At 36.2% G+C, this 27,596-nt stretch overlaps 1 protein-coding gene and 1 long non-coding RNA gene across 2 annotated transcripts in view; both read left to right on the top strand.

The window, feature by feature from the left end:
- The window catches only part of LOC309508267, a 224,346-nt gene that overhangs the window by 119,664 nt on the left and 77,086 nt on the right, over positions 1-27,596 (top strand). The window lies entirely within an intron of this gene.
- hipk2 (homeodomain interacting protein kinase 2) overlaps positions 1-27,596 on the top strand; it is a 96,327-nt gene that overhangs the window by 47,872 nt on the left and 20,859 nt on the right. Inside the window, exons 3-5 of the mRNA XM_082181594.1 lie at positions 18,468-18,591; positions 21,915-22,034; positions 23,639-23,725. Coding sequence (XP_082037720.1) covers positions 18,468-18,591; positions 21,915-22,034; positions 23,639-23,725 — 331 coding nt within the window. The remainder of the gene's footprint in view (positions 1-18,467; positions 18,592-21,914; positions 22,035-23,638; positions 23,726-27,596) is intronic.

Raw genomic sequence — 27,596 nt, 5'->3', positions numbered from 1 at the left:
AGGTGTAGGGAATGGGGGGACGGGTTCGGTGGATGTTATTTCATCTTATGTCACGCCGAGAAATCAATCCGAGTCATTATATGCTGCAGAGAGAGCCGGTCTGAGCTCAGATTGATAGCTGGGTAAATAACAGCACCTATGATTAGAATGGCTGGGCTGTCCAATTAAAAAAGCAGCCGTTGAAGTGAGGGATACTTTGCGTCTGTGCTGGGGGATACTCTTATGATAGTTTCTGGTTTAATCTTATTTTTGCACTCAATTGGTACAGTCAGGGTGCAGAATTAACAATCGCCAAGCAGCAAATGTGACAAATTGGCTTTGGAGAGTTAATAAAATGGAGTTGCTCCCTATTGACCTGCCGGTTTTATGAATGGCACCATAGTACATGGTTTACGTCACACTGCAAGAACAATACTTTTTTACAACAATTTTTTTTTAAATCTGATATGAGTGCATAAATTCCAAGAGATACAAACTGTTGTTTAAAGGTTTATTTTTAGGTCAGTAGGCTTTTTAATGTTTCCGAAAGAAGTCACTTTAAGGTAAAAAATACAGTAAAAACAGTAATGTTGTGACGTTTAGCGTTCTTCTTATTATATAACACAGTTTAATATTTTTGTGGAATCTGTGGGTTTTTTCAGGATTCTTTGAGGAATAGACAGTTAAAAAACGTCTTTTGTAAAAATTTAAATGTCTTTACTGTCAATTTTATTACATACATCCTTGCTGAGTAAAAATCTTCATTTTAAAATATCAAATCTTAAAACTATCTTTTTTTTTTTACATTTAATAGGCTGAAACTGCAAATTGACTTCTTGTTTGTTGTTCAAATGTAAAAACAATTATAGACCATGATCAATATTTACAATTTTGATTTGAATAAACTCATTTTGTACATCATGCAAACCCATTACAAAAGAAATCTGTCTTTTATGCATTATTTAATGCATAAAAAACTCTCTCTCTCTCGTTGAATGAATGCCGCGTGTTGAGCGCTGTCTTCGACCGCTTTCGGGCGTTTCTGGTGCTATTCTGCAATGTTTGCTAACAGCAGCAGTTCATTTTTTCACTTTGAAGTTTACGTTATGCATTCATTTTCATGCTAAATAAATAACAAAACCACTAGTTTAAGTAAAACACTAATGCAGAACATCTGTACTGTAGCTTGAGCAATTGTCGCAGACACAATATTGGCACAATCTTCCTCAAGGACTTGTAGCAGTTGCTTTGATAGGAAACCATCTGCCACGAACATAAATGTCATATAAAATGCAAACCGTTGACTTGAACGCACTCGTGCCCCACAGTAAAACTAACTCATGGGCAATATCATTTTCTCAGCACATACAGCATGACATGATTTATGAAAGACAGAGGCAAGTTGTCAGCATGTGTGGCCTCCATCTTCTATTGGTTTAGACTCGAGCTCATGCATTAATGTGCATGTTTTGAGCTATCATGAGACTTTCAGTAATAAGGGTAATATGATAATCATAACTTCATAAAGAGGGAAAGAAAACTCATCCGATCCATCAGTGTTTTTATTATATTGTCCATGACTAAGCTAGACTACAGCTGGCAGCTGGGAAAGGATCATAGAGAGAGAGAGAGAGATGAGGGCAGAGAGGAAAAGCAGCTGTGCTCTTGGCACCCATCTCTGTCCCGGGGTCTGAGACAAACCAACTCATTTCCTGTCTCTTGACCAGGGTGCCCTCGTCCACCACCCTGTTCTTCTTCTTCTCTGCCCATATTCCCTCAATTTCTCTTTCTCTGTCTAGTCTCTCCTCTCTCGGTCTCTCGTTCCTTCATAAGTGCTGGCTTATGTAATTATGTAACGGGTAAAGGGGTCGTTCACACACTTTTTTGTATCTGTTGGTCATTGTATGCATGCGGCAGATGGATCTGCTGCACCTCGTGCCATGTGCGGCACAGTTTTAAGATGCTGTGTCAAGTTAAAAATAGCTCACCTTATGACTCGCACACAGCAGATCAATGTCCGTTTTTAAAACGACAGACCAAACGGATGAATCTAGGGGCGGGATCGGAATCTCAAGTCTTTTTATTATTATTTATTATTAAAATATTTTAATTATATATTTTTACATTATTATTCTTTATTTTATGTATTATTTTATTGTACATTACAGTAATAATAATAATAAAATATTAGAATCTCAAGTGTTTATATGAGCAACTCCAGCAATCATATGTAATAATTCATTAAATAATGTAATATTTTGTATATTAAACATCATTTAATTTTTTTATATATTTTTTAGTGCTGGGCAAAGATTAATCGCGATTAATCGCATCCAAAATAAAAGTTTGTGTTTGCATAATATATGTGTGTGTACTGTGTATAATTATTTTGTATATATAAATACACACATATGCATGTATTTATTTAAGAAATATTTGCATGTATATACTGTATATGTATTTATACATAATTTATATTATATATAAATATAAATAATTTATATATAAATAAATAAAAATCTTAAATATATACATGCATATGTGTGTATTTATATATACAAAATAATTATACACAGTACACACACATATATTATGCAAACACAAACTTTTATTTTGGATGCGATTAATCACGATTAATCTTTGCCCAGCACTAATATTTTTGTTATTTTATTTTTTATATTATTGTATTTGGTTATATATACTGTTGTAATATATAAATATAATAAACATTAATTATGTAGTATATTTTTTATTTGTTTATATACATGTATATACACACACACACACTGTAAAAAAGTTATGACAGCATGTTTTACATTGCTTTAACTCATCTTAATAAGTTGAGCTATTTTAATTTTTTTTAAGAAGTTACAGAAATTTTTTTTTTAAGTCATCTAATTTAAGTTGAAATTACTTAAACATCCAAGTTGACTGTACTTAAAAATATAAGGCAACAACTTTTTTTTTAACAGTGTATATTATTTATAAATGTTTAAATTTTTTATTAAACTATTAATGGGCTCCTCATTCTTACAAGGCTTTTATCTCTGTCTCATTCTTTCTAACCATCTCACTCTCTCTCTGCTTGATTACTCTTCTGTCTGCACCACCTGCCGTTGTCTCAGTTTTCCTCAAATCTCGTGTCAGACGTGCAGAGTTGTGCCGTGTATTGCAACGAAGCTCTCAGGAATCTCTGGGGATAGTTCAGACTCAGAGCACGGCTCACTGTTATTAAGTTTGTCTCGCTTTGTCACAGCTCTCAAGATTAGTGTTTGGGTTTGGGGTGTTGCCCTGACCTGGCTGGACTCTTTTAGCATGTTTAGATAAGACGGCACAGCCTTGTTCCTACTAGAACAGCTGGAAATACCATAAGTCATCTCTTATCCTCTCAGACCATATCCTGTTATCTGATTGTTTATTATCAGTATGTAGGCTGATATGAGAAGTAACAAATGTAAGATAGGGTTCTTTGCATTGAGATGTGGTTTTAACTCTCACACTGGCTTTTGTTTTATCTCATAAAAAAAAAAAAATCTAAATGTACGGCTGCAATTTGGGTATAGCTTCAGGTATCATCCTTTCCAATTTGATAATTTTGATATCTTTTTCAAGACCTTTTACATTTTTTTTTAAGACCTGCATGTCATGACAATCACTATAGGGATACAATGCCTGCAAAATAGATTGTTTATGCATATACATCCAATTATAATGATTCCGTTTGCTTTACTCAGCGCAGTATGATTTTTATATTGAAAAAAAGTATTTCTTTTTAAATATTTATATTTTAATGTTATATAAAAAAATATTTCATTTTGTATTTATTTATATTGTTTTACCATAGAATAGTAATTTTTACTTATTTTTAATGAAAATAAAAAATCTGATATTTTAATATTATTTTAATATTATATTTTCTATTATTAGTTGCCGTTAGAGAGTGTTCGCTTTCCGTTATTTAATCCATTTGTATTAACTACTCAACGCTGTTGTGTTTGTAAGTTTATTCTAGTAAACAGAGTCCTCTTTGTCCAGTGTATTTGAAAACGATGGGTTACGCTCCTCCGCTGTGGACACAGCTGGTGCAACGGTTGCTTTCAACACACGCCAACTGACTTCCATGGCAGCGCCAACCTCGCGCTGTCGACCCAGAGAGGCCGCACTCCCTGAGCCTTTGGTATTTGTTTTGTCCGCGAGACTGATCATCCCCCCAGGCCGTAGAGGTGTATCCGTACAGAAGTGACACCTGGTTTGTTCTCTCCACAAATCTCTAAATTAGAGCTGTCACATGCCTGCCTGTATCACGTCATAGCTATGAGATTGCCTACACAGGGCCCTTGTTTAGAATGATGGGTGATTTGTCACTGTTTTAATGCCTTTTCTTTATAGTCGTCGTTCCCAGAGCGGGTCGAACGTGTCTGGTTTTTTATTACTTGCTCAAGGACGGTTTGATACCATTATCAGTGACATTAGAGTGATATTTGATGCTTTATTCTGTCATTTTTCTCCAATGTTTACCTGATAAACTAATCTGTCCAGGTGTTAAGTGCCCTGGAGTGTGAGTGCAAAAGCCAGTCACGTTACATGAATGCCTGACCCACACACACACACACACACTGCAGGAGAGGGTGTGTCTGAACTGTGTGTGTCAGACTGTCCTAATCATAAATCACAGTCAATCAGAAAAATGTGTATAGATGAGTTCTCATTCCTGTAGGGTTAGCCAATGATAATGCAAATTAATTGAAAGGGAGCTTTCACTAAGCCCTGCCTTAAATATATTACTGACCTACCTTAGCAATTGTTGTTCACTATAAGTAGTAATATATATAAGTATATATAGCGAGTTAGTGACATCATGAACCCTAAAATGTACATACGCCCCGCCCCTGGGAATTTATAGATTATCATGACAGAATATGCTAATCAATGACTAGAAGATAGTTAACTCCACATCAGCTACATAAATTAATCAACTAACCATCCAGAAATGTCCTGTTGTATTCTACATGTTGCCACTTCTTCTTGAGTCTCTCCATCATTGTCTGACACGGTTTGAATATAAAAGGCTAAACGTTTTTGATATTTTCAGTGCATGTCTGTGTGAGTGCAAGCTGTTGGAGCTCCGCCCTCTGTGCCAGGAGCAGCAGCTCATTTGCATTTAAAGGGACAGACACAAGTACAATTACAAGACAATGCTATATAAACATATCTGTGGGGTATTTTGAGCTAAAACTTCACATGCACACTCTGGGGACATCAGAGATTTATTTTACATCTTGTGAAAAGGGCATTATACCACCTCTTTAAACGGTGTCAGCCCTCATTCCCAAGTATACCAAATTAACGAAAACACATTTTCTCCAAGGTAATTTAGTGTTAATGCAACGTTAGTTTATGCATTGCATTAAGTCATTGTAATGTTGATAGTAGAGTTTAAATCATGATACTTTTTTTTTTAAATGTTAACACCACGTATTTTATTACTTGTAAAAGCTTTCAAATTAAGCGTTCTAATCTGGTTTCTTAGTGTAAGTTTTTCATCATTACTGCATAATTATTTTTTTAAACATCTTTAAAAAGTGCTGCTCTTTTGAATGTTCGATCAATCAAAGAATCCTGCAAAAATTGTATCATGATTTTCACTCAAATATTAAGCAGCAAAAATAAGCAGTTTTTTAACACTGAAGATAAAAGATAATCAATCATTATTAATGATTGAGTAGTAATTTATAATAATAATAAAAATAGCACCAAATCAGCAAATTAGAATAATTTCGGAAGGATCATGTCACTGAAGACTGGAGTAATGATGCTGAAAATCACAGTAATAAATGACATTTAAAAATATATTAACTTCTTCAAAGAAAATGGTAGATTAAAATTGCTTTGCAATGTCACAATTAATTGCAGCGCCCATAGTAATAATATCCAAAACACATTCACATTTGACAAAAAATCAAAGAAAAGCTCAATCGAAGTTCATATTGATGTTGTGTTGCTTGTTCGAGTTAGCAGCAGTAAGTGGGTAGAGTTTAGACAATGGTCAATTTCTAAATTCTCAGTTGTTCCCAACCTAAAATGTCTCATGTGTCAGCCTGTGCGGTCATGTGTTAGCCAGACATCCTCTCTGCTGTAAACATTTCACTTTGTGTATATGGTTTTTTAGTGTGTGTGTGCACGTACATGTGAGGTGACCTGATGGATCTTGGCTTTATCCCCAAAGAGACAGATGTGCAAATGCATTGTGTGCGTACACATTAATTCTCTCTCTCTCTCTCTCTCTCTCTCTCTCTCTCTCTCTCTCTCTCTCTCTCTCTCTCTCTCTCTCTCTCTCTCTCTCTCTCTCTCTCTCAGCTGTGTGTAATCAGGATAATGCATCTGCAGCCTCAGTGTATCTGACCCTGAACAGTGCTTACCGTCTATTGCAGTCCAAACAATCCTCTCCATGTATGCATTCAGCTTGAATAAATCTTTTTATCTTGCCATCAATACAAAGGATCTCACCATCATTTGCTACAGAATTCTTTTATAAATTATGTTTGCTAAGGCATCACTATTTTTTTATATTTATTTATTTATTATTCCTCAATAAGTGTTACATTTCTGTGTACAACACCCTGGCAACCAATCAGAAAACCGTAGCAATTATAAACACACACTTAAAATTACTCTAAACACCTTATCAACCACATATCAATGCCCAGAGGTAATTTAAATCAAGTTTTCCACCGAACAGTTGCGCCCCCAGCCAGATTACAAAGGCAGATTACACCTCCTATTTTAATTGAGGTTAGACAATGAAAACGAAAAAGAGTAATTTAGTTCTTGGTATTGAAGAATGAAACAATGAGGTATTGTTATGGAGGGGTCACGGCGGGTTGTATGGGGTGAAGTTAATCACCTGTCAGAGTAAGAGTTAATGAAGAGATCCCCCTCTGTTCTTTTCAGCATGTGAGAAAGACACAAGGTCAGAGATGTATTGTAACAGTATTGTATATATACGCGCGTGACGTGTTTGATTGATGAACAAATCTTTCTTTTCAACTGCTTCCTTTTTAATGATTTTGGTCTGAAAAATATTCAAAATGTTTTATGAATGTATAAAAATATGAAGCAGCACAGCTTATTTCAACATGATAATAATAATAATAAGAAGAAGAATGTTACCTTAGCTCCAAATCAGTACATTAGAATTATTTCTGAAGGATCATGTGACACTGAAGACTGGAGTAATGATGCTGAAAATTCAGCTTTCCCATCACAGGAATAAATACATTTTAAAATATATTCAAATAGAAAATATAATATTTTTTAACTTGTAATATTATTTTGCAATATTACTGTTTTTACTGTATTTTTGTTTCAATAAATGCAGTCTTGGTGAACATAAGAGACTTACATAATAATAATAATATACAATTGTAATATTTCCAAACTTTTGACAGTTATGTGTATGATAAGTGGCCATCACATACCAGAATACTAGCAGGTGGTTGAGGGGATTTGAAAGATAATTTTTTACTTTGGAATAACATGCACTATTTAATCATGCGCAGTAAGAATGTGTATGAAGACAGTAAACAATGTCATTTATTTGTATTTATGTATTTTACTCTAAAACTAAATGAATGCTCTCAAATCTTTAAAACGAACCCAATGCTAGCGTGTGTGCTTTGAACTCTTGCGTTCTGTTCCCTTTTACACATTTTCCTTATGACAGCACGATCTCCCTTTCCATTTTTATTATTAATTACAGTGCCTCTTATCACCCCCGTGTGTGTGAGGGAGAGGGGGAGAGAGATAGCGTGAGATATTGTGTTTGTGTGAAGGCAGAAGAATGCAGTGTGGCTAATTGCGTTTGGCCGTTTGTGGTGTAACGTATCTGCAGGCAGATTAAGTGCTCAGTCCTGAGGAGCACAATACATGCAAACACACAACCTGTCTCTCTCTCTCTCTCTTTCATACCCATCTACTGCCTGTCTGTCTCTCCTGGTCTCTGTCTTCATGGAGAGAGCAGAATTTTCTCTCTGACACAGAGGCTAAAGGAGAAACGACTCTGGTTGCTCTCTGTTGTGTTTGCTCTCTACTGTATGCTGATGCCTTTCTCCAATCCCAACACACACATGGCTTAGATTTACAAATTGCATACTGTTATAACGCTCTAAAAGTATGTATGCCTACTTCACTAGTGATTGTTAAATATGTACTTTTGAGTGCATAGTTAGTGCATAGTTGGGACTAATGCTTAATTCAAAACATGTCAGAATTATATTATATAAAAAATTGCACATGTACACTACCATTCAAAAGTTTGGGCTCGGATAAGCTCTTATGCTCAACAAGTCTGTTTTAAAGGGATAGTTCACCCAAAAATGAAAATTCTGTGATCATTTACTCTCCCTCAAGTTGTTCCAAACCTGTATGACTTTCTTTCTTCTGCGGAACACAAAAGAAGATATTTTGAAGAAAGTCGGTAACCAAATGTCTGATGGACCCCATTGACTTCCATAGTAGGAAAAAAAAAAATACTATGGAAGTCAATGGGGACCAGCAACTGTTTAATTACCAACCTTCTTTAAAATATCTTCTTTTGTGTATAGCAGAAGAAAGAAAGTCATACAGGTTTGGAACAACTTGAGGGAGAGTAAATGATCACAGAATTTTCATTTTTGGGTGAACTATCCCTTTAATTAGATTTTTTTTTTAAAGATTTTAAAATGTATTCCTGTGATGGCAAAGCTGAATTTTGAGTGTCACATGATCCTTCAGAAATCATTCTAATATGCTTATTTGATGCTCAAGAAACATTTCTTATCATTACCAATGTTAAAAACAGTTGTGCTGCTTAATGCTTTGGTGGAAACCGTGACACTTTTTTTTCTTCTTTTTTTTTTTAATGAAGAGCAAGTTCAAAAGAACAGCATTTAATAGCAATAGAAATATTTTGTAACAGTGTGAAAGTCATTACTGATACTTTTTGATCAATTTAATACATTCTTGTTGAATAAGTGTATTAATTTCTTGCAAATAAAAACACCCTAAACTTTTAAAGGGTAGTGTATCTTTAGCATATAGCTGAATGCATTACCTCAAAATGAATTGTGGGTTCATGAATTCAAAAAACAAGTGTGGGTTTGACCTTGCATTCTCTGCCATGTTTCTTTTTACGTTTTTTTTGTGTGTGCAAAAAAGCATGTACAAAAATAAACTAGTTTTAACATGTTGTGATTTGAGATGCACGATTCTTGATTTTGCATACTGTAGGATGGATAATATGTTAATTATGGATTCCAACATAGACACAGGACATCAGCCGCCACCTGTTCAGAAGCACAGCTTGAACACACAATATCAGTCCTGCACAATCTGATTATTATACGTGTGGAGGTGTGCTGGACTGCTGGACCGTAGAGGAGGTGGAAGACAGATAAGAGACAGATGGAGGTGTGATGGAAGGGGGTGGCACATTACTGATTTATCTGGTCAGCGTAGGTGAGCGTCTCTCCTTCTCTTTGTCTCAGAAGCGAAAAGAGAGGAATGACAGCCTTGTGTTTCCCAGAGGCAGTGTGCTGAGACGGAGAGTGTGGCGTGTGGGCTCAGAACTGCAGCCGTAGAGCAGAAGGGCTTTGTGCTATAGTGATAGACAGATATATATCAGCCTGGGGGATTTATTGGCCTATATTTGGCCCTTTTTGGATGATAATAATCATACCGTTTGGCTGATTATCAGAATTATATATTTTTTTCCCCTTTCAAATTTACAAACAGCCTTGTGAATGAACATTTTCTGTTTTGAACAGTTTTTAGGAGAAATTGTTTAATATCTAGGGTATGCTTGCCAATGACCAGTATAATTATTGGCCAATATAACGGCTGATTTGCTATCATTACATTGAAATATATAATGTGATTAATGTGGATTATTCTTAGCGAATCATGATTATTCATTATTTAAATGCCTCTTGTGTTCACCAAGGCTGCATTTGTTTGATCCAAAGCAGTAATATTGTGGAATATTATTTCCATTTAAAATAACCGATTTCCCTTTTCTATTTTAAAATCTAATTTATTCCTTTGATGGCAAAACTGAATTTTCAGCGTCATTACTCCAGTCTTTAGTGTCACATGATCCTTCAAAAATCATCCTAATATGCTGATTTGCTGCTCAAGCAACATTACTCATTATTATTAATGTTGAAAACAGGATTCTTTGAGTAGAAATTTCAAAAGAACAGTAACATTATAAATGTGTTTGCTGTCACTTTTAATATGTGCTTGCTGAATAAAAGTATTTCTTTCAAAAAAACTTTTCAGCAGCTTTATTTATTTGTTTATTTTAGCTTCAAATGAATATATATATTGCTTATTTTATACATAAAATTATTTATCTAAATTTTGAAGAAGACAATTTTATTTTATTTAATCAGCCAATCAGCCATAAAAATGGCCAAAAATAAGCTGATATTTCAGTATATTTAATGAATCCGGTTCATTTTACGAATTTTGTGCATATATCAGTATAATATTGGCCCCCCTGCTGTCTATCATTGAAAAGTCCATACATTGTTTGACTATTAGTTTGAGCTATAGCACAGTACAACACGACACAGCAAAAAAAATTGCATGTCATATTTGTGTTGCTATAATGCTAGAAGTCCCATCAACTACTGACACTATTGCATGATTTAAATTGTTCCAGAGTACATGCACACAGAGACACCAAGACAGAATCATTTATTCTGGTGATAAAATGTTTTAATCATGGGTGTGTGTCTGAGAAAGTTGTGGGAAGAGAGTTCCACTTGTAGTGCGTTCCACTTGGGGCCCGACTGCAAATGCGAGAGCGTCCGTTAGGACACTCATTTTGTGGACCTTTTCCTCGTGCAGAAAGCTCTTGACGTGACCCACATACTTACGCAGGCTGCTTAAGAGATTGCTGAGGCGAAAGAGAGAGAAAGGGAATGAGACAGACAGTGGGCGGAAGAGAGAAAAGAGAGGGAGCTAGAGTTGAGGGCTCATGACTGATGCAGCACCCTGCGGGCTCTTACAGAAGGGCTGGGGTCACTCAGGTGGGACGCAAAATGTGTTATTGGCATGATTGTTTTGCACACAGTATATTTAACCCTTAAATGCATGAATGTTTCGCCAATCATTATGACATATGGTTTTTGGCGACCCGGATCTATATCTAACACGGATGGGTCTCTCCCTATCGCGATTATATAAAACTCTCCTGATATTAGAGTAACAATTACAGAAAAATAAAATAAAGCATATTTTGTTACCTTTTGGAGATTGGAAGGGTTCAGTTTGAGCAGATGTTTTATACCATCATCACTGATTATATTCGCGATCTCGAACATATTCTCAAAACTGTAATTTTCAACATCTTCAAAATCAATATTTTGATCTCTGACAGCTTCTTCACCAGATCCACCATCATGTGAAAGTGACACCAATATTTGATTGCGTTCAGGACTTGCTCTGCAGGAAAATCGCTGAGCCATTTCAAGTTTTGCTGATGATACTTCCTATTCTTTTGTTTTCTGCCTGCGGTAACTATGAGTGAAACGTCACTTCATCATTCTGTATCAGACATCGCCACCTTGTGGAATAAAGGTGATTTTCACTTATTCAGTCATCAAAGATTCAATTATTGTTGTGACAGTTTAAACTTAATATAATAAATTAAATGTAATAAATATTTTTGTTTGTTTTTAAATAGAAAAACTGTTTAGTATCTCCTGTCATTTGGATGTTACAGTACCCATGCACCCATTCATATGCACACATTGTCACTCATAATCCACAATCGTACATGGGCCATCTGAGGTAGACTGCATTTTGGCCTCTTGATGCTTATGTGTGTTTGTCAGAAGGTCAGTTGTGTAAGAGTGTCATCACTCTTGCTGTCTCTCTCTCTCTCTCTCTGTCTGGGCTGGTGGCATGTCTGTAATTAACAGTCTATGGTGGAAATGCTGTAGGAGCCTGAGATGTGAGGGAGGGTGAGGATTACAAACCTGTGACGCCACTGCACAACCTCTCTTTGTTTGTTCAGTGGGACTCTCGGACGCCTGAGTGATCTATGGGCCACAATACGGCTCTCTGCAACTCGATGTCTTTTCCTGTACCTGACTGGCACGCAAAGGAAGTTGTCGATTATACAAATATGTACTGATTGTGGTTAAGTGGCATGTGTGAATGTGGTTTGGGAGGGGTGGTTATTCTTCTAAATCTTGTTCCAAAACAACGTACATATATTATTATAGACATTATTATTTTTATGTATAGTTTTTAGTTATTTGGGATATTTTGCATTTAGTAGCATTGTATATTGCTTTGTCTCTAGTCTGTAAATAAGCATTTAAGTAAGAATTTAATTGTACTTGAACATACAACAATAAACTTTGACTTGACATAATGGGTATTTTAATCACTAGTTTGATAAATTTTTATGTTTATTTAAAAAAAAAAATCACATACAACTGAAAACATTTTGGTAACTACTGTATATATAATTCATTCTGAAACAAAGCAATGTGTTATTGTAAGAAAAATATCCATATAACTTTATAAACGTATAAAGTACACGGCTGTACGTGAGTCTATTTCCGGCGGACGAGTGATCTCTGACCCAATGTGTGACGGTCGGATGTAGGCGTAGCGATAGCTTAGGTGAGAGTAGACGCCTCTCGCGGTTCAAACAAATAGGACTGGGCAACAAACTCAAGCTCCTCTGACATTTCTCTTTAAAAGTTCTGATTTTAGACTTCTAATTCGTGACCGGTGTTTTGTTTTGCTCTATCCTCTGCGCTTCTGCATTCGTCAATATGTCATTCGTCAGGTCAGAGGTCACTCTTCCATCGGACATAGACTCGCGTACGAACGTTATACCGGAAGCCAGTGATTATAGTTTATAAAGTTATAAATATGGATTTTTTCTTACCAAAACGCATCGCTTCGGTTCAGAAGGCCTTTGTAAACCCCCTGGAGCCTTGTATAGATTACTTTTATGATGGATGGATGGATGCACTTTTTGGAGCTTCAAAAACTACTCTATTCACTCCCATTATAAAGCTTGGAAGAGCCAGGATATTTTTTAATATAACTCTGACTGTGTTTGGCTGAAAGAAGAAAGACATAAACGCCTAGGATGGCTTAAGGGTGAGAAAATTGTGGGATAATTTTCATTTTTGGGTGAACTAACCCGTTAAGATGTTGATTCAATAGCCACTTTTTGGATAACTTGCAGTGAGTTGATTCACAAAAAGATGTTCTGCCATTATTTTTGCGATTCACATTCACAACATGGGAAAAATAAGAATCTAAAGTTTTCGTCTCGTTGCATAAAAGTTTCAAAATGAATTCCTTTTTTGCCATGTCGCATGAGCTGATAGTGAGTTCTCACAAAGGTGTCTATAACAGTGAAATTAAAGAGAAGAGGTCATCAATTCGCTTTTTTTTCCTCTCACTCTCCCTCATTCTACACTTTCTGTCTTGGGAATGCTAATGACGGAAGAAAGGGAGTGGAGAGAGTGACAGCGTCGTCAGCGATTTCCTCTGCATTTTGAAGAGAGCGGGAGAGGGAGAGGTTCACAAGGCCTTGAAATGAAAGAGCACTCCCACAATACGAGCACAATAAAAGGGAGGACTATTTCCAAGGTTGTTTTAGTAAGTTGTCGAAGCGCTGTGGAGAGATGACCCCACAGTCTGACTCTGTGGAGATGGAAATCTAAACATCTCCCCCTGCCTCCCTCATTCTCTTGTTCTTACATGCCTGGACTGTTTGTTTTTGTCTCCGTCGTTTACCTCCCTTTTGCTCTCTCTCACTCTTTGTCTGTTCCTCTCTTTCTGTCACACCGAATCTTATTTCCCTTTTCGCCCCCTCGCTCCATCACTCTTTCCCTCGCCTCCAGCCTCAGGTGCACGATAGATGTCTATGTTTCCCTCGGTGAGCCCACCTCACACAATGTTTATTAAAATGGCACGGCGGGAACTTCTGGCCTCCTCCGCTTCAGTGCGATGTGAGGACAGGACATAAATATTAAAATTGATTCCGAGGGAGAGAAGCCAATCAGCGGGCACCCAGAGGATCAGGATACACGGCAGGATGAATTCATTCTTTCAAGTTGTTTACGCCAAATTCTGACCCTATCATCTGAATGTCGCAGCAGAAATTGAGACTCATCAGACCAGGCAACATTTTTCCCAATCTTCTATTGTCCAATTTTGGTAAGAAAGTGCAAATTGTAGCCTCAGTTTCCTGTTCTTAGCTAACAGGAGTGGCACACGGTGTGTCTTCTGTAGAACATCTGCTTCAAGGTTCGACGTGTTGCGCGTTTAGAAGAGCTCTTCTATTTTCTCAGACCATTCTCTGTAAACCCTAGAAATGGTTGTGCTTGAAAATCCCAGTAGATCAGCAGTGTCTGAAACACGCTATACTAGAACAATCCGTCTGGCACCAACAAACATTCCACAATCAAAGTCACTTAAATCACATTTCTTCCTCATTCTGATGCTCAGTTTAAACTTCAGCAGATCGTCCTGATCATGTCTACATGCAAAAATGCAGTGGGTTGCTGCCATGTGATTGGCCGATTAGATATTTGTGTTAACGAGCAGTTGAACGGGTGTACCTTGTAAAGTGTTCAGTGATTTGTATGTTATTGAATATTGTATTGCATGTGCTTTATGGTGTGATTTATGGTGAATAAGTCACGGTTGAAGAGCAACCGTTTTATAAATAGTAATACAATACAATATACAATACAATAATTAATTATAACAATTTCCTAAACGGTGACAGAAGTACAAAGCATAATAGCACTGGGAGATGTAGAATTGTGGCCTGGAAAAAAAGCAGGGCATCGTCTGTGGTTATGAGTGGTGGTCCATATTGAAGGTCAGCTGTGATCGATGCTTTTTGACATGCCCACGCAGAATGATGTCAGAGCCTCAAATAGCAACTGAGTGACCATGTAAATGTGGGTTTGAGTGGTTTAGGACTTTAGAAGAAGAATTATGCTTCATTAAAGGGATAGTTCGGCCAAAAATGATATTAAACCCATGATTTACTCACCCTCAAGCCGTTCAAGATGCATATGTCAATCATTTTTCAGACGAACACATTTTCAGTTATTTTAGAAAATGTCTTAGATCTTTCAGTGGTTATAATGTCAAGTTATGGGGTCCACCTCCTTCAAGTCCCAAAAATGTGCATGCATCCTTCACAAAAGTAATCCATCCAGCTCCAGGGGGATAAACAAAGGCCTTCTGAGGGTAATCCGCACGTTCACGGGAGATGGATGCCGGTGTATGATAAAGGACGTAGCGTAGGAACCGTCATGACGTAGAACAAATGCTACGCTACGTCCTACGCCGGCATCCATCTCCCGTGAATGCGCGTCGACCGTTGCCGGAAGCCAGTTATTTTCATTTATAAAGTTTTAAATATGTATATTTTTACGACAAAACCGCACGGATTACCCTCAGAAGGCCTTCGCTTATCCCCCTGGAGCCGGATGGATTACTTTTGTGAAGGATACATGCACATTTTTGGGACTTGAAGGAGGTGGACCCCATAACTTGACATTATAACCACTGAAAGATCTAAGACATTTTCTAAAATAACTGAAAATGTGTTCGTCTGAAAAATGATTGACATATGCATCTCGAACGGCTTGAGGGTGAGTAAATGGGTTTAATATCATTTTTGGCCGAACTATCCCTTTAAGGAACTGAAGAAGCACTCTTTTACTGTGTGTGATAACCTTTGCCTGACCCCATATTCACAACATCATTTACCCCAATGCAAGAGACCCAGTGATTATTTGCACACTGCAGTGGTTCTGATGGGTGCAAAGATTTTGCTTCTGTGCTTGTTTGCACTATCCTAAGTGGCATTGTGTACAAGAAATGACACCGCATGGGTGCATCGGGCCTGCCATGCAAATATCAACCCCGGGATCGGATGTTTGCACTTGTGTGCATACTGTCACCCCATGCATACATGTAAGCTGCACAATGATACGCATGCAAATAAAACGCACACCTGCAGGGTCACAACCTGACAGGTTTTAGGTATGCAAAACGTACCACAAATGAACTCAAACACTCTCTCCGCAACACATCTGCCTTTCTATAAGATCTCATATTTCCATGTGTGCGGATCTGGAACAGGGTCGTGAATTTCTCACCACCACAGATTTTTGCATTACAAGCAGACGTTTTATATGCAAGAGAATGAGGACGATATTTAGTGCTGCGCGTGTTTGTGTTTATCACACCCGCTGAAAGTCCTGCATCAGCAGCTGCTGGTCTGTTTTGCATATGGCATTGGAAGAAGGGAGAGAAAAGATTGAAGTGGGATATGCATTTGCATACGTGGCGGCCGTAATGCGTCCTCGGTGTCACAGAGATACTTTCAGCTGGTAGCGCTGTGGCTTATTTGAATGACATCGAGCAGACCAGCATGCACGAGGCTTGGGTGGCATGACATCACTCCAGAAGGGTGATGTCCTGCGCCACATACCTTACGTGAGAGCCAATAGGAGATTTAACTGCCAAACTGAGTCTTTTCCTGCCTTTGTGGCACCTTTGTAGAGTTGTATTTTGTTTCTGATTTGTCTCGGGTGCTCCTCCGGCACTTCCCTAGGAAAATAGAAATAGAAACAAATGAGATGACAAATTGTTGGCCAAATATAAAAGTAAAGGACCAGAATTAATGTGGAATTCATAGTTTAATTGGAACCATTTGAGTTCATATTAAAACCATTGACTTTTGATTACAGACTTATATGATAGGTAAATATGACAGGGATGGATAATTGAATTTGAATAATATTAATTTCAATATTTGATTAACTATGCATGCTCATTTCCTCTATTTTTCCTTTATATTATGTTTGCCGGCATCTGCTGTGAATCACGTTGATATCTACAAACACCTATCATTTAATAACTGTTGAATGTAATCTTTAGTTAATCTCAAAATAAATATTTGTCTTTCTTACTACTCATTATCTGTTTTACACTTTAAAACAGTTGATTTCAATTTGTGTTTTTTTTTTGTTTTTTTTTTGATCAAATTATATATACCGGTAACTTTAATATCAGCCATGTATTGGTTAGCAGTCATAACGTCAAAATAATGATCAGCTTACCTGTGTCAGACAACATTTGAATGTTGAGGCATCCCTAAAATCTGTGCATCTTTATTTAATCACATAGCTCTCTATGAAACATATGAGATGATAAAGAGATCTTGTGATTTTACAAGTTGTGTCTTGAGTTTTTCCTCTTGGTAGTAGTGTAATTTTAATATTATTTATATACTATTATAGTTTGTGTTAATATTTTTTATTATTAATGTATAAAAATAAAAGGTAATTTAATTAAAATGAAGCTTTTATTGTTACATTTTCAGTTTTCACTTTAGTTTAACTTTTAGTAATTGTATGCGTTTTTTGTTACTTGTATTAGTTTATTTTAAAATATATTTTTATGTAAGTTTTAATTTCAGTGAACGATAACGCTGCTTGAGTATGAGCTGTTCTTCCAATGTTCAGTGTTGCCTTTACAAATAATATTACTGTGCTCTGAAACGAGGCGTCAGCCCATTATTTGTGTGTGCGTGTGTGTGTGTGTGTGTGTGTGTGCGTGTGTGCGTGCGTGCGTGCGTGCGTGCGTGCGTGCTGCATTCACCTTCAAGACTTGCTGAAATAAGTCTATCTCTCTGGCATTTATTTATCTTCAATCCCTCTATCCAAAAGAGTGGACCTCCTTTTAATCATAATGCACAAGCAGCACCCAGAGTTATGCCGTATCACATGCCGTCTCTCTCCTCCCGCTGTGTCCGTAGCAACAAAATGCATTCTGTGTTTGTCTTTATTACTCAACTCGGTCAACTTAAATGAGTACAATGAGGTCTAACGGGCTCAATGGAACAGGTTGCACATGAACTAGTTTTGGGCCAAAAACATCAGTTTCCCTCTGGCCCTCTCTCTGGTGGAAGACAATAATTGCTTCATAAATGTACACTCAAATAGATTGTTTGAAATTTCTATCTATCTATCTATCTATCTATCTATCTATCTATCTATCTATCTATCTATCTATCTATCTATCTATCTATCTATCTATCTATCTATCTATCTCTGTCTATATTTATCTATGTCTATCTGTCGCCATTTAATGTACAGTATACTGGGATAACATAGTAAGAAACAGTGTCATTCAGATACTATTATATTTTTGATTAATATTTTGAATTATCAGTTTTTATTTTTCCATTGTCATTTTAGGGAAAGTTTTAGTAAGTTTATTGTTTTTTTGTATTTTTTCCTTTGTTTTTTTTTTACGTTTATTTTATTTAAAGCAATATTTTTTCAGTGAACTATATTAACCCTGTTCAGAATTTTTAAATTGTACTTATTCTGCTGTGACTCTGTTGTTGAAGTTCATCCTCCACTTCTGTGTGTCTGCAGAGCTCCAGAGATCATCCTGGGACTGCCCTTCTGTGAGGCTATAGACATGTGGTCCCTGGGTTGTGTCATCGCTGAGCTGTTTCTGGGCTGGCCGCTGTACCCCGGAGCATCTGAGTATGACCAGGTAAGACATTGTTTAAATCTAATTATTTAATGCATCAGAATAGCCTAGGTTTTAGACATGCACTGAAATTCAGATAATCAGAAGTTTCCACCATTAGTACATTTTAGGGTATTTGTTGTACTCAACCCTGGCTTTTCCCATTTGGCTGTTACCAAGGATGGTTTGGGACACCTGGGGCACCAGCCTCTATGGAGAAATTATCTTGCACACCAATTATTTTTTTATTTTTTTATTGGTAACGCTTTATTTCGATAGTCCACTTTAGACATTCTACTAACTATAAGTAACTTTTCAACTACATGTCAACTAACTGTCATTAGATTATTAGTAGACTGTGCTTAATATCTGCTAACACTTTATTTTGTTGGTCCCCCAACAGACATTCTACTGACTATAAGTAACTTGGCAACTACACGACTTGTTCTCCTAACCCGAACCCTAACACCTAACCATAACCTACCAGTCTACTGACAGTCTACTACAGCCTACTAATACTCTAATGAGAGTTAGTTGACATGTAGTTGAAAAGTTACTTATAGTTAGTAGAATGTCTAAAGTGGACTACCGAAATAAAGTGTAACCTTTTTATTTAGCAAGGATGCATTAAATTGATCAAATGTGACAGTAAAGACACTGATCGTGTTACAAAAGATTTATAATCTGAAGATTCAGCTTTGCCATATCAGAAATAAATTGCATTTAAAAATATATTAAAATAGAAAAAGTTCTTTTAAAATGTAACAATATTTCACAATAGTAGTTTTTTCTCTTTTTTTAATCAAATAAATGCAGCCTTAGTGAGCATAAGAGACTAGAACATTAAAGAATCCTGCTGACCCACACGTTTGAACAGAAGTGTATATCTCTAAAGATGTAAATCTTATGTCTTGTAATTGTAACTTTGAATTTTGCCTTTTTTCAAAAAAAACTCTAGACACCTGGAAAATCCACAAATGACAACTATAACTTCTCAAAATTCCATCTTTGTTAAATAGCTGCTAAAAATCTAGTTGATGTAGGTTTGAAGTCATTATAACTGCAAGATTTAATGTCTAAATAATGAGAAATTACATTGCAAATATAAGAAATGAAGTCGCAGTTGTGAGGAATATTCACCATAGTCATTCCCAATTACTGTAAACACCTTTATAGTCAATCTATTTCAACAGTGAAGTCGTCTTATATGAAAAAGTTCATTCATGACTGTTTGATAAAAATTCCCAATGGCCCAGGCCATAATACATCCTTGGCTATTTCTGTTTTGAAATTCAATAGTCAGTAATGATACACTATAAAGAAATGATGTTTTCCAATTGGAAAATGACTTCGAAAATCTGAGTTATGAAATGGCATGTCCTGTATGATATTCATTTAGAGAGATGGAGCATAGGAGTCTTGCTTTTTGTGTGTGTGAGATTGTGTGTGTGTGTGGCCCTGCTGAGAGAGTCATCTCCTTTCTCAGAAAATGGCTGCAAAAACATCCCTCAATTACAGTTTGTGCTTAAGAAAGAGAAAACAAATCTGACTGTTGGCTGGGCCCCTGCTGTCTCAGCTCTCCTGAAGTGCTGTGTGTTTGTGTCGAAGTGTGTGTGTGTGTCTTCTCACTGACTTTCATCTCTCTCTGGCCACTCCATAGTTCTGGACACATGCCACAAACTGCCCAATTAGCCCAGATCCCGAGCTCTAAAGTGAGGCATTTTCTTAAAAAAAAAATATATGATTCTGGCCTCATGGAACAGCCCAGGGCCAATGTTCTAGCTTTAAGCAAACCAAAAACGCCTTTAACAAGCTCTTAAACACAGCAAAGGACTTTGCAGATTTGTCTCCCACCATTTCTTTGTACTACATAGTAATAGATTTTTTTTTCAGCCCTCATTTGGTGCATTTATGAGGTCTTGTGTTTGGAAAGTATGTCTAAGGTATTGTGTTAAGGACAACTCGGCTGCCCAGTTTACTTTTGATTTGCATCTAAAACTAAGCTTGAAGAGTTTATTTTCAGCCTTTGCGGCACCTTTCTGGCATTTCTAATAATGATGCTTGAAATCACATGCAGGAATCCTCAAAAAGTGAATGGTCTTATTTCATTAGACGGTAAATGAGCCAAACACAGTGATCAAGGTTTCTTGAGCAGCTATGAGCTCGTTCTCAGGGCACAAGATTAGCCGATTGGCAGGGGCCATGGAAGAGATTATTATTGTGGATTTCTTCGGCTGCCAGGGTCTTGTATTTACGGTTTTTAAGGTGTGTGAATGGCATTCTGTGTAATTGTGCCACCCGGGTAGACCTGTAAAAAGAGGTTTTGGCAGGGGAAGTCAGTCAGTCTCTTGGTGACAGCATTCATCACAGATGCTGTTTACTCGGCTTCTAATGCTGGAATGTTGAAGTTGTGTCATCAGCGTGGCAGCCAAGTGACTGATATGTTTTCGAGCAGACAAAATGTCATCAGTCTGTTTTAACGCAGCTCACTGTTGCATTTCCCTGAAGTCCACTTACAGCGTTAGTCAAGGTTTCTTGCACCAAAAACAGAATCATTTCCTTTTTCATGACCATTTCCACCATCTCCCTAATCATTACAATCAAACAGACTGTTTTTGCTACTGTACTTTAAGACTCGTATGTCTTAGAAAATGCCTGAAAAAAGTAAATATTATTATAATATCTAATACAATTAATAATAAAATAAAAATTAACAAGATAAATAATCTTTCAAAGAAAAGGCCTGATGATGATAATAAAATGAATACAACCAATTAATCAAAAATATATAATATAAATATACAAATAAATGTTTGACGTAAAATATATAATTTTTATGTATACGTGTTCAATAGACTGAGTTCCATTCTATATGCACTGAAGTTTTAAAGACTTTTTTTATCAAATTATTATTTATATTTATTTATTTTATCATTATGTTTTATTAGAATTACTATACTTTTTATGATTTTTTTTATTTCATTATGTAATATTATTATTATTATTTTCAGCTATTTTCTTTAAAAGTTGTCATGAAACGTAGTTTGCAACCCATTTTACTTCCACAATCTAAAGTCGTTATATTGGACAAGAAATAAATGTATAGTAAAAATGTCAATTTCGACTTCGTTGACTATAGCATTTTCTATATAACCTGTTTTTGCAGCTTAGTTTCAGTAAACTGGAGAGAAACTTTGTTATTATCATACTGTATGTCTACATATATAAAATGAGCAAGAAAATCCCCTTTTCCTTCCCCTTTAACTGGATCAAAGCAGTGAATATCCAGCACCAAATGTGTAACATAAGCTGTAAATCTCATATTGCCTGTGTTTGTCTTCCACCAGATCCGGTACATCTCTCAAACACAGGGCTTGCCAGCAGAGTATCTGTTAAGTGCAGGGACGAAAACAACCAGGTTTTTCAACAGAGACCCCGACTCCACCTATCCTCTATGGAGACTTAAGGTAAACTCCCTCACCTTGTTTCGCTTTCACACTTCCTTAATCTTTCTCACTTGGTTTGCATATAATACAGCAACAATGTTTTTCACTTTCATTCCCTCACTCTCTAAACTGAGGCATTCACTACTACACCCTGTTAACTGACCAAGGGGCTAATGTGAGCTAAAGGAGTTTTGTGTGAGACGACTTGGCAACCAGAGCAACATGGGATAAATCCTGCTTAACGCACCGTTCTCATTCTTCCCTCTTTCATTCCTCCGTCCCCTTATGCTCTGTTTCCCTCCACATTCCCCATCCTTACTGGGCTTATGGGCTGGTTGCCCATAGTCGATAGTTTTCTCTTTAGATTAACTCTTGGTGAACTTTGCAAAGCTTCACATGGGAAAACATTGATATTACTGAACAAGTTGCATTCCTAACCCTTCATATATATGATATGGATCCAATAAAACTAGAAAAACTCCTCCTGTGTTGTCAATACTTCCTTAAACTTTTTGGCCCTCAGTGCTTGTGTCTTGGACTGTAGAAATACTTAACTCAGTGTCAAGTACTTCCCAGAGATAAGGTTTTATCTTTCATAGTTCAGGAATCTTAATGGAGTTCTCAGTTATGTTTCGTTTAAGTATCAACTTTGCCTCAGATGTTTCTCCTAAAATAATAAAAAAAAGAAGACACATTCAGTTGACATAAAATTAAAGTGAATAGCATAGCCAAGCTAATTTGCTCTTGAAATGGATTATTGAGAAATGTTTGAGTTTATATTGAAATTTTTTTTTTTTTTTTTTTTTTTTTTTGCAAATCTGAGCACAATTTAACACTTTGTTGAGATCTCTCAAATTTGACTCTTTTCAGGAGAAAATTCAAAGAACCAGACAACTAACTCCATTAGTGTCTATGAGAAACAATTGAGATATGAAAGAGATTTAATTTGTGATTTTTCTTTGCTGTGAGTTTCATTTAAAATTCCAATTCCAAAATCTCTATCCATGTTGTTTGTCACATGTTTACTTGACCTATTTTCTTTCAAGTGTTTCATGATGTTCCTCTGTATCTTTACAGGGACAGTCCACCCAACAATTTAAATTCTGTCGAAATTTACTCACCCTCATGTTGTTCCAAACCTGTATGACTTTGTTCCTTCTGCAGAACATAAAATAAAGTATTTTGAAGAATGAAAGTAAAAGTGAATGTGACATGTGAAGGCCAAGTATGGTAACCCATGCTCGGAATTTGTTCTCTGCATTTAACACATCCAAGCTCAGTCATTTCCTGCCAGTATTGAGACTCAAACCCGCAACTGGGTTACCAGTGTGACTCTCTAACCATTAGGCCATGACTGGCCCAAACCACGACTGGCCTAACCGTTAGGCCACGACTACCCCATGTTGTTTCGGTTACAATTGACTTCCTTTGTATGGACAAAATTATTCAATATCTTCTTTTGCGTTCCACAATAGAAAGAAAGTCATAAAAGGTTTGGAACGACAAGAGGGTGAGTAAAAAAAGAATTTTGGATAGAGTAATGGGGTTATTTCTGATGTTGAAAGTGCTTCTCCAGTGTTTGATGATTTTTTTTAAGTGGAGGCCATTCCTTTTTGTACTTCCAGACACCTGAGGACCATGAGACAGAGACGGGGATCAAATCTAAAGAGGCTCGCAAGTACATCTTCAACTGCCTGGACGATATGGCACAGGTAGGAGTTTGGTAGTACTTTTGTTCATACCATAAAACAGAAGCAGAAATCTGGCTCATGGCTAATAATAACCTCCCTCACCTTCAAAAACGTCTCAGACCCTGTGTGGAGAGTTTCCAGTAATACTCACACCTCTGTTACGCAGAAAACGTTGATGTTATGTAACCGAGGACATGACTCAAAAGCACAATGGTGCATGGGAACCTTATACCCCTGGGAGCTATTCATTGATAAGGCACATGACTTATGACCTTTTTGCTTTCTGCAAGTTATTGAAATCAGCACGCTTCATCACCGGCCTGTCGTCAGATGTCTGAACGGTCCAGGCCAACAATGACGCAAACCTCAATTTGGATTTTCCCATAAGAACCGACTCCATCCCGCTTCATCAGATAAAAATGGCTGATCTAATTTACAGCAAATTCAGATGAATTCATGGAAATATGCTTATGCTCGGATACGCTTAATCTGTAATGTATCCATGCTCATGTCTTGTACAAAAACCTTGTTTTACAAGAATTACATCAGAGCCTCATTTTCAGGTCAGGTCCTCTGGTGCTATGATCTAAGTACGGACTTGCTCTGTAGTCCAGTATTCTGCAGTGGGCTTGTGCACTGCCGTACAGTCAACAACATTTCTTGAAATGTTGTTTCAATTTTCATATCACTGTGCTGTTGTAAAACCTCAGTTTCATAAAAGGATGGGAAATGTATATTTTCAATAAAGGTATTAGACCTTCTCAAACAAACTCTAATAATGATAATACAACAAAAAAATGTGAACACTGTATGATGATAAACAAACAAAGGAATAATAATAATAGTAATAATGCAGATTATAATAATAAAATGAATTATTATTAAGAAAAATAATTGATTTGTTTATTAAATTTTATTTATTAATTAAATAAATACATGTATTTATTTAATAATAAATCATAGTAAAATAAAACATAAAATGAAATCAAATAAACAAATGAATATAAACTATTATTGTTTAATTGCTTTGAAATCATAAAATAAAACACTATTTGAAATAAAATGAACAAATTAATAATAATAATAATAGATTATTTATAAATAATTATTATTATATAGTATATAATATATAATAATAATTATACAAATATATGATACAAAATGCAAACAAACAAGCAAGAAAAAAATTCAATAAAGTCTTTATTTAAATAAGCCACCTTAATGCAACAGTTAGAGGCTAGACATCTTTATAACCTAGAATATGATTTTAGAACAACCAAACTCTGTGTGTGCGTGTGTGTGTGCGTGCGTGTGTGTGTGCGTGCGTGTGCTCAGTTTCCGCTGTTGCAGCTCTGCCAGTTTGAATGAGAAACATCTGCACTGCTGTCTCCATGATATGCACCTGTCTTCAAATTGTTGCACTCAGTGAATACGGCACTTGTGATTTCAACCGATTTAAATATGACAGTCAGATGTGAAATGGAGAGCAAGAAGAATGATTGTTCTCGGTTTCATCATCTTCAAGAGACAGTTCACTAAATGTGCGTGCGTAACTGTTTCTGCAAGATTTGTGTACGGCTGCTATGCAGGCACTCCCCTCGCTTGCGGTTCATATTCTGCGTCCTGAATGATTATTTTTCCTCTCGTGTCAAAGATTATTTCTTTATCATGTAGCAGGGTGATGGAAACAGAGAGAGAGAGACAGAGCAGGACTAAAATAGCATGCATAAAAGAGGACTCTGATTTGCACTGGTGACTGGCGGTTTATCTGATAGCTTGGGGTGGATAGACCACGGATAAACAGCATGGCGGTATGAAAAATGCGTTAGCCATCTCTGACAGGGAGTCCCAAAATAAAAAAAGCTCTGCTGCACTGCTTTTCACCTCTGGCAAAACACCACTATCAAACAATAAAAATGTGTTTCTTCAAATACAGGAACTTTTATGTCCCACGGGTTGATTTACAGATTTCAACCTTCAGTCTTTAAAATGTCCTCTTTATTCGTATTTTCTTCTTTGTATATGCCTTGTATACAGTGCTATGCATAAGTTTAGACACCCATGCTAAAGTTGACTAAAAAGAGGAATAAAAAAATCATCTTTTGGAAATTGAACTTAATGCCTTAATTAAAAAAATGTGGAAAAATCCAACCTTTAAGGACACCAATTTTCTTTGTGAATGAATAGTGTATCGTAAATAAATAAATGTTCTTCCTTAAAATACAGGATGAAGTCTGGACACCCCTATGTTAAATTCCCATAGAGGCAGATTTTTATTTTTAAAGGCCAGTTACTTCATGGATCCAGGATACTATGCATCCTGATAAAGTTCCCTTGGCCTTTGGAATTAAAATAGCCCCACATCATCACATAGCCTTCACCATACCTACAGATTGGCATGGAGTACTTTTCCATAAGATCATCTCTCAATGCAAATCAAACCAGCTATTAGGCTAACTGAAATAAAACCATGCCAATCTGTAGGTATGGTGAAGGCTATGTGATGATGTGGGGATATTTTAATTCCAAAGGCCAAGGGAACTTTATCAGGATGCATAGTATCCTGGATCCATGAAGTAACTGGCCTTTAAAAATAAAAATCTGCCTGCCTCTATGGGAATTTAACATAGGGGTGTCCAGACTTATGCACCCTGTATTTTAAGGAAGAACATTTATTTATTTACGATACATTATTCATTCACAAAGAAAATTGGTGCCCTTAAAGGTTGGATTTTTCCAAATTTTTTTAATTAAGGCATTAAGTTTAATTTCCAAAAGATGATTTTTTATTCCTCTTTTTAGTCAACTTTAGCATGGGTGTCTAAACTTATGCATAGCACTGTATGTATAGATTAAATTGTTTTATATTATATTTGATTATATTATATTATTATTTATCATTTAATACTATCATATTGAATTACATATATATAATATCATATCATTTTTTCCGGATTTGTTTATTTTTTACATCTTCAGACAGACGGGAATATCTGGCCTGAAGATGATCTGTAAATAGCTGTAAATTTGAGGGCAAACATTGGGGAATATCAGAAAGGTTATTGCTGCCCTCTGAGAAACGCTCACACTTTTTGACTGACAGACCTGTGTATATTAATAGAGTCGTACACGTCAAGCACTGCGGGATGTGGGAATTATTTACACACAAACACTCACATGCATTATTTACAAAAGCTGTAAGATGTAAGCTGGATCAGAAGACACAGCTGAAAGATTTCATCGTTTGAGAACACCCAGGCTTGCGTTGAACACACTAGGCCTGATTTATTCAGCAAATATGGTTGCTAATTTTCTCTACTTCCTTCATTCATGGATTAGCACTGTCCGGTGCAATTACAAATATTACTTAGATAAGCAACTTTTGTAATTTTGCATTGAAGCATTACAGCATTAAACATTTTTCCTGCATTTTCTGTGCTGATTTTTGGGGGGTAATTATAAAATGTGTTGAATTAAAGTGGAGTGCAAGCATGATTAAATTAGCCAAAATATTTCTTAAATGAACAAGCAAGAGGCAGAACATTGTGATTGTTATTGAATGTGAAATTCAATGGATTTTTTGGGGGAATTCTTTTTCTGAGGAATTCAGAATATTATATATTTATACAGTACAGGCCAAAAGTTTGGACACATTTAGAGTGTTTTTAATGTTTTTGAAAGAAGTTTCTTCTGCTCATCAAGCCTGCATTTATTTGATCAAAAATACAGAATTTTTTTTTTTTATATTGTGATATATTATTACAATTTAAAATAATTGGTTTTCAATTTATTATACTTTAAATTATCATTTATTTGTGTGATGCAAAGCTGAATTTTCAGGATCATTACTCCAGTCTTCAGTGTCACATGTGACATCCAGTCTATCACATGA

Source organism: Leuciscus leuciscus (genome assembly GCF_965113295.1).
Source record: "Leuciscus leuciscus genome assembly, chromosome: 10".
Classification (NCBI taxonomy): domain Eukaryota; kingdom Metazoa; phylum Chordata; class Actinopteri; order Cypriniformes; family Leuciscidae; genus Leuciscus; species Leuciscus leuciscus.
This window is presented reverse-complemented; position numbering and strand designations above follow the sequence as displayed.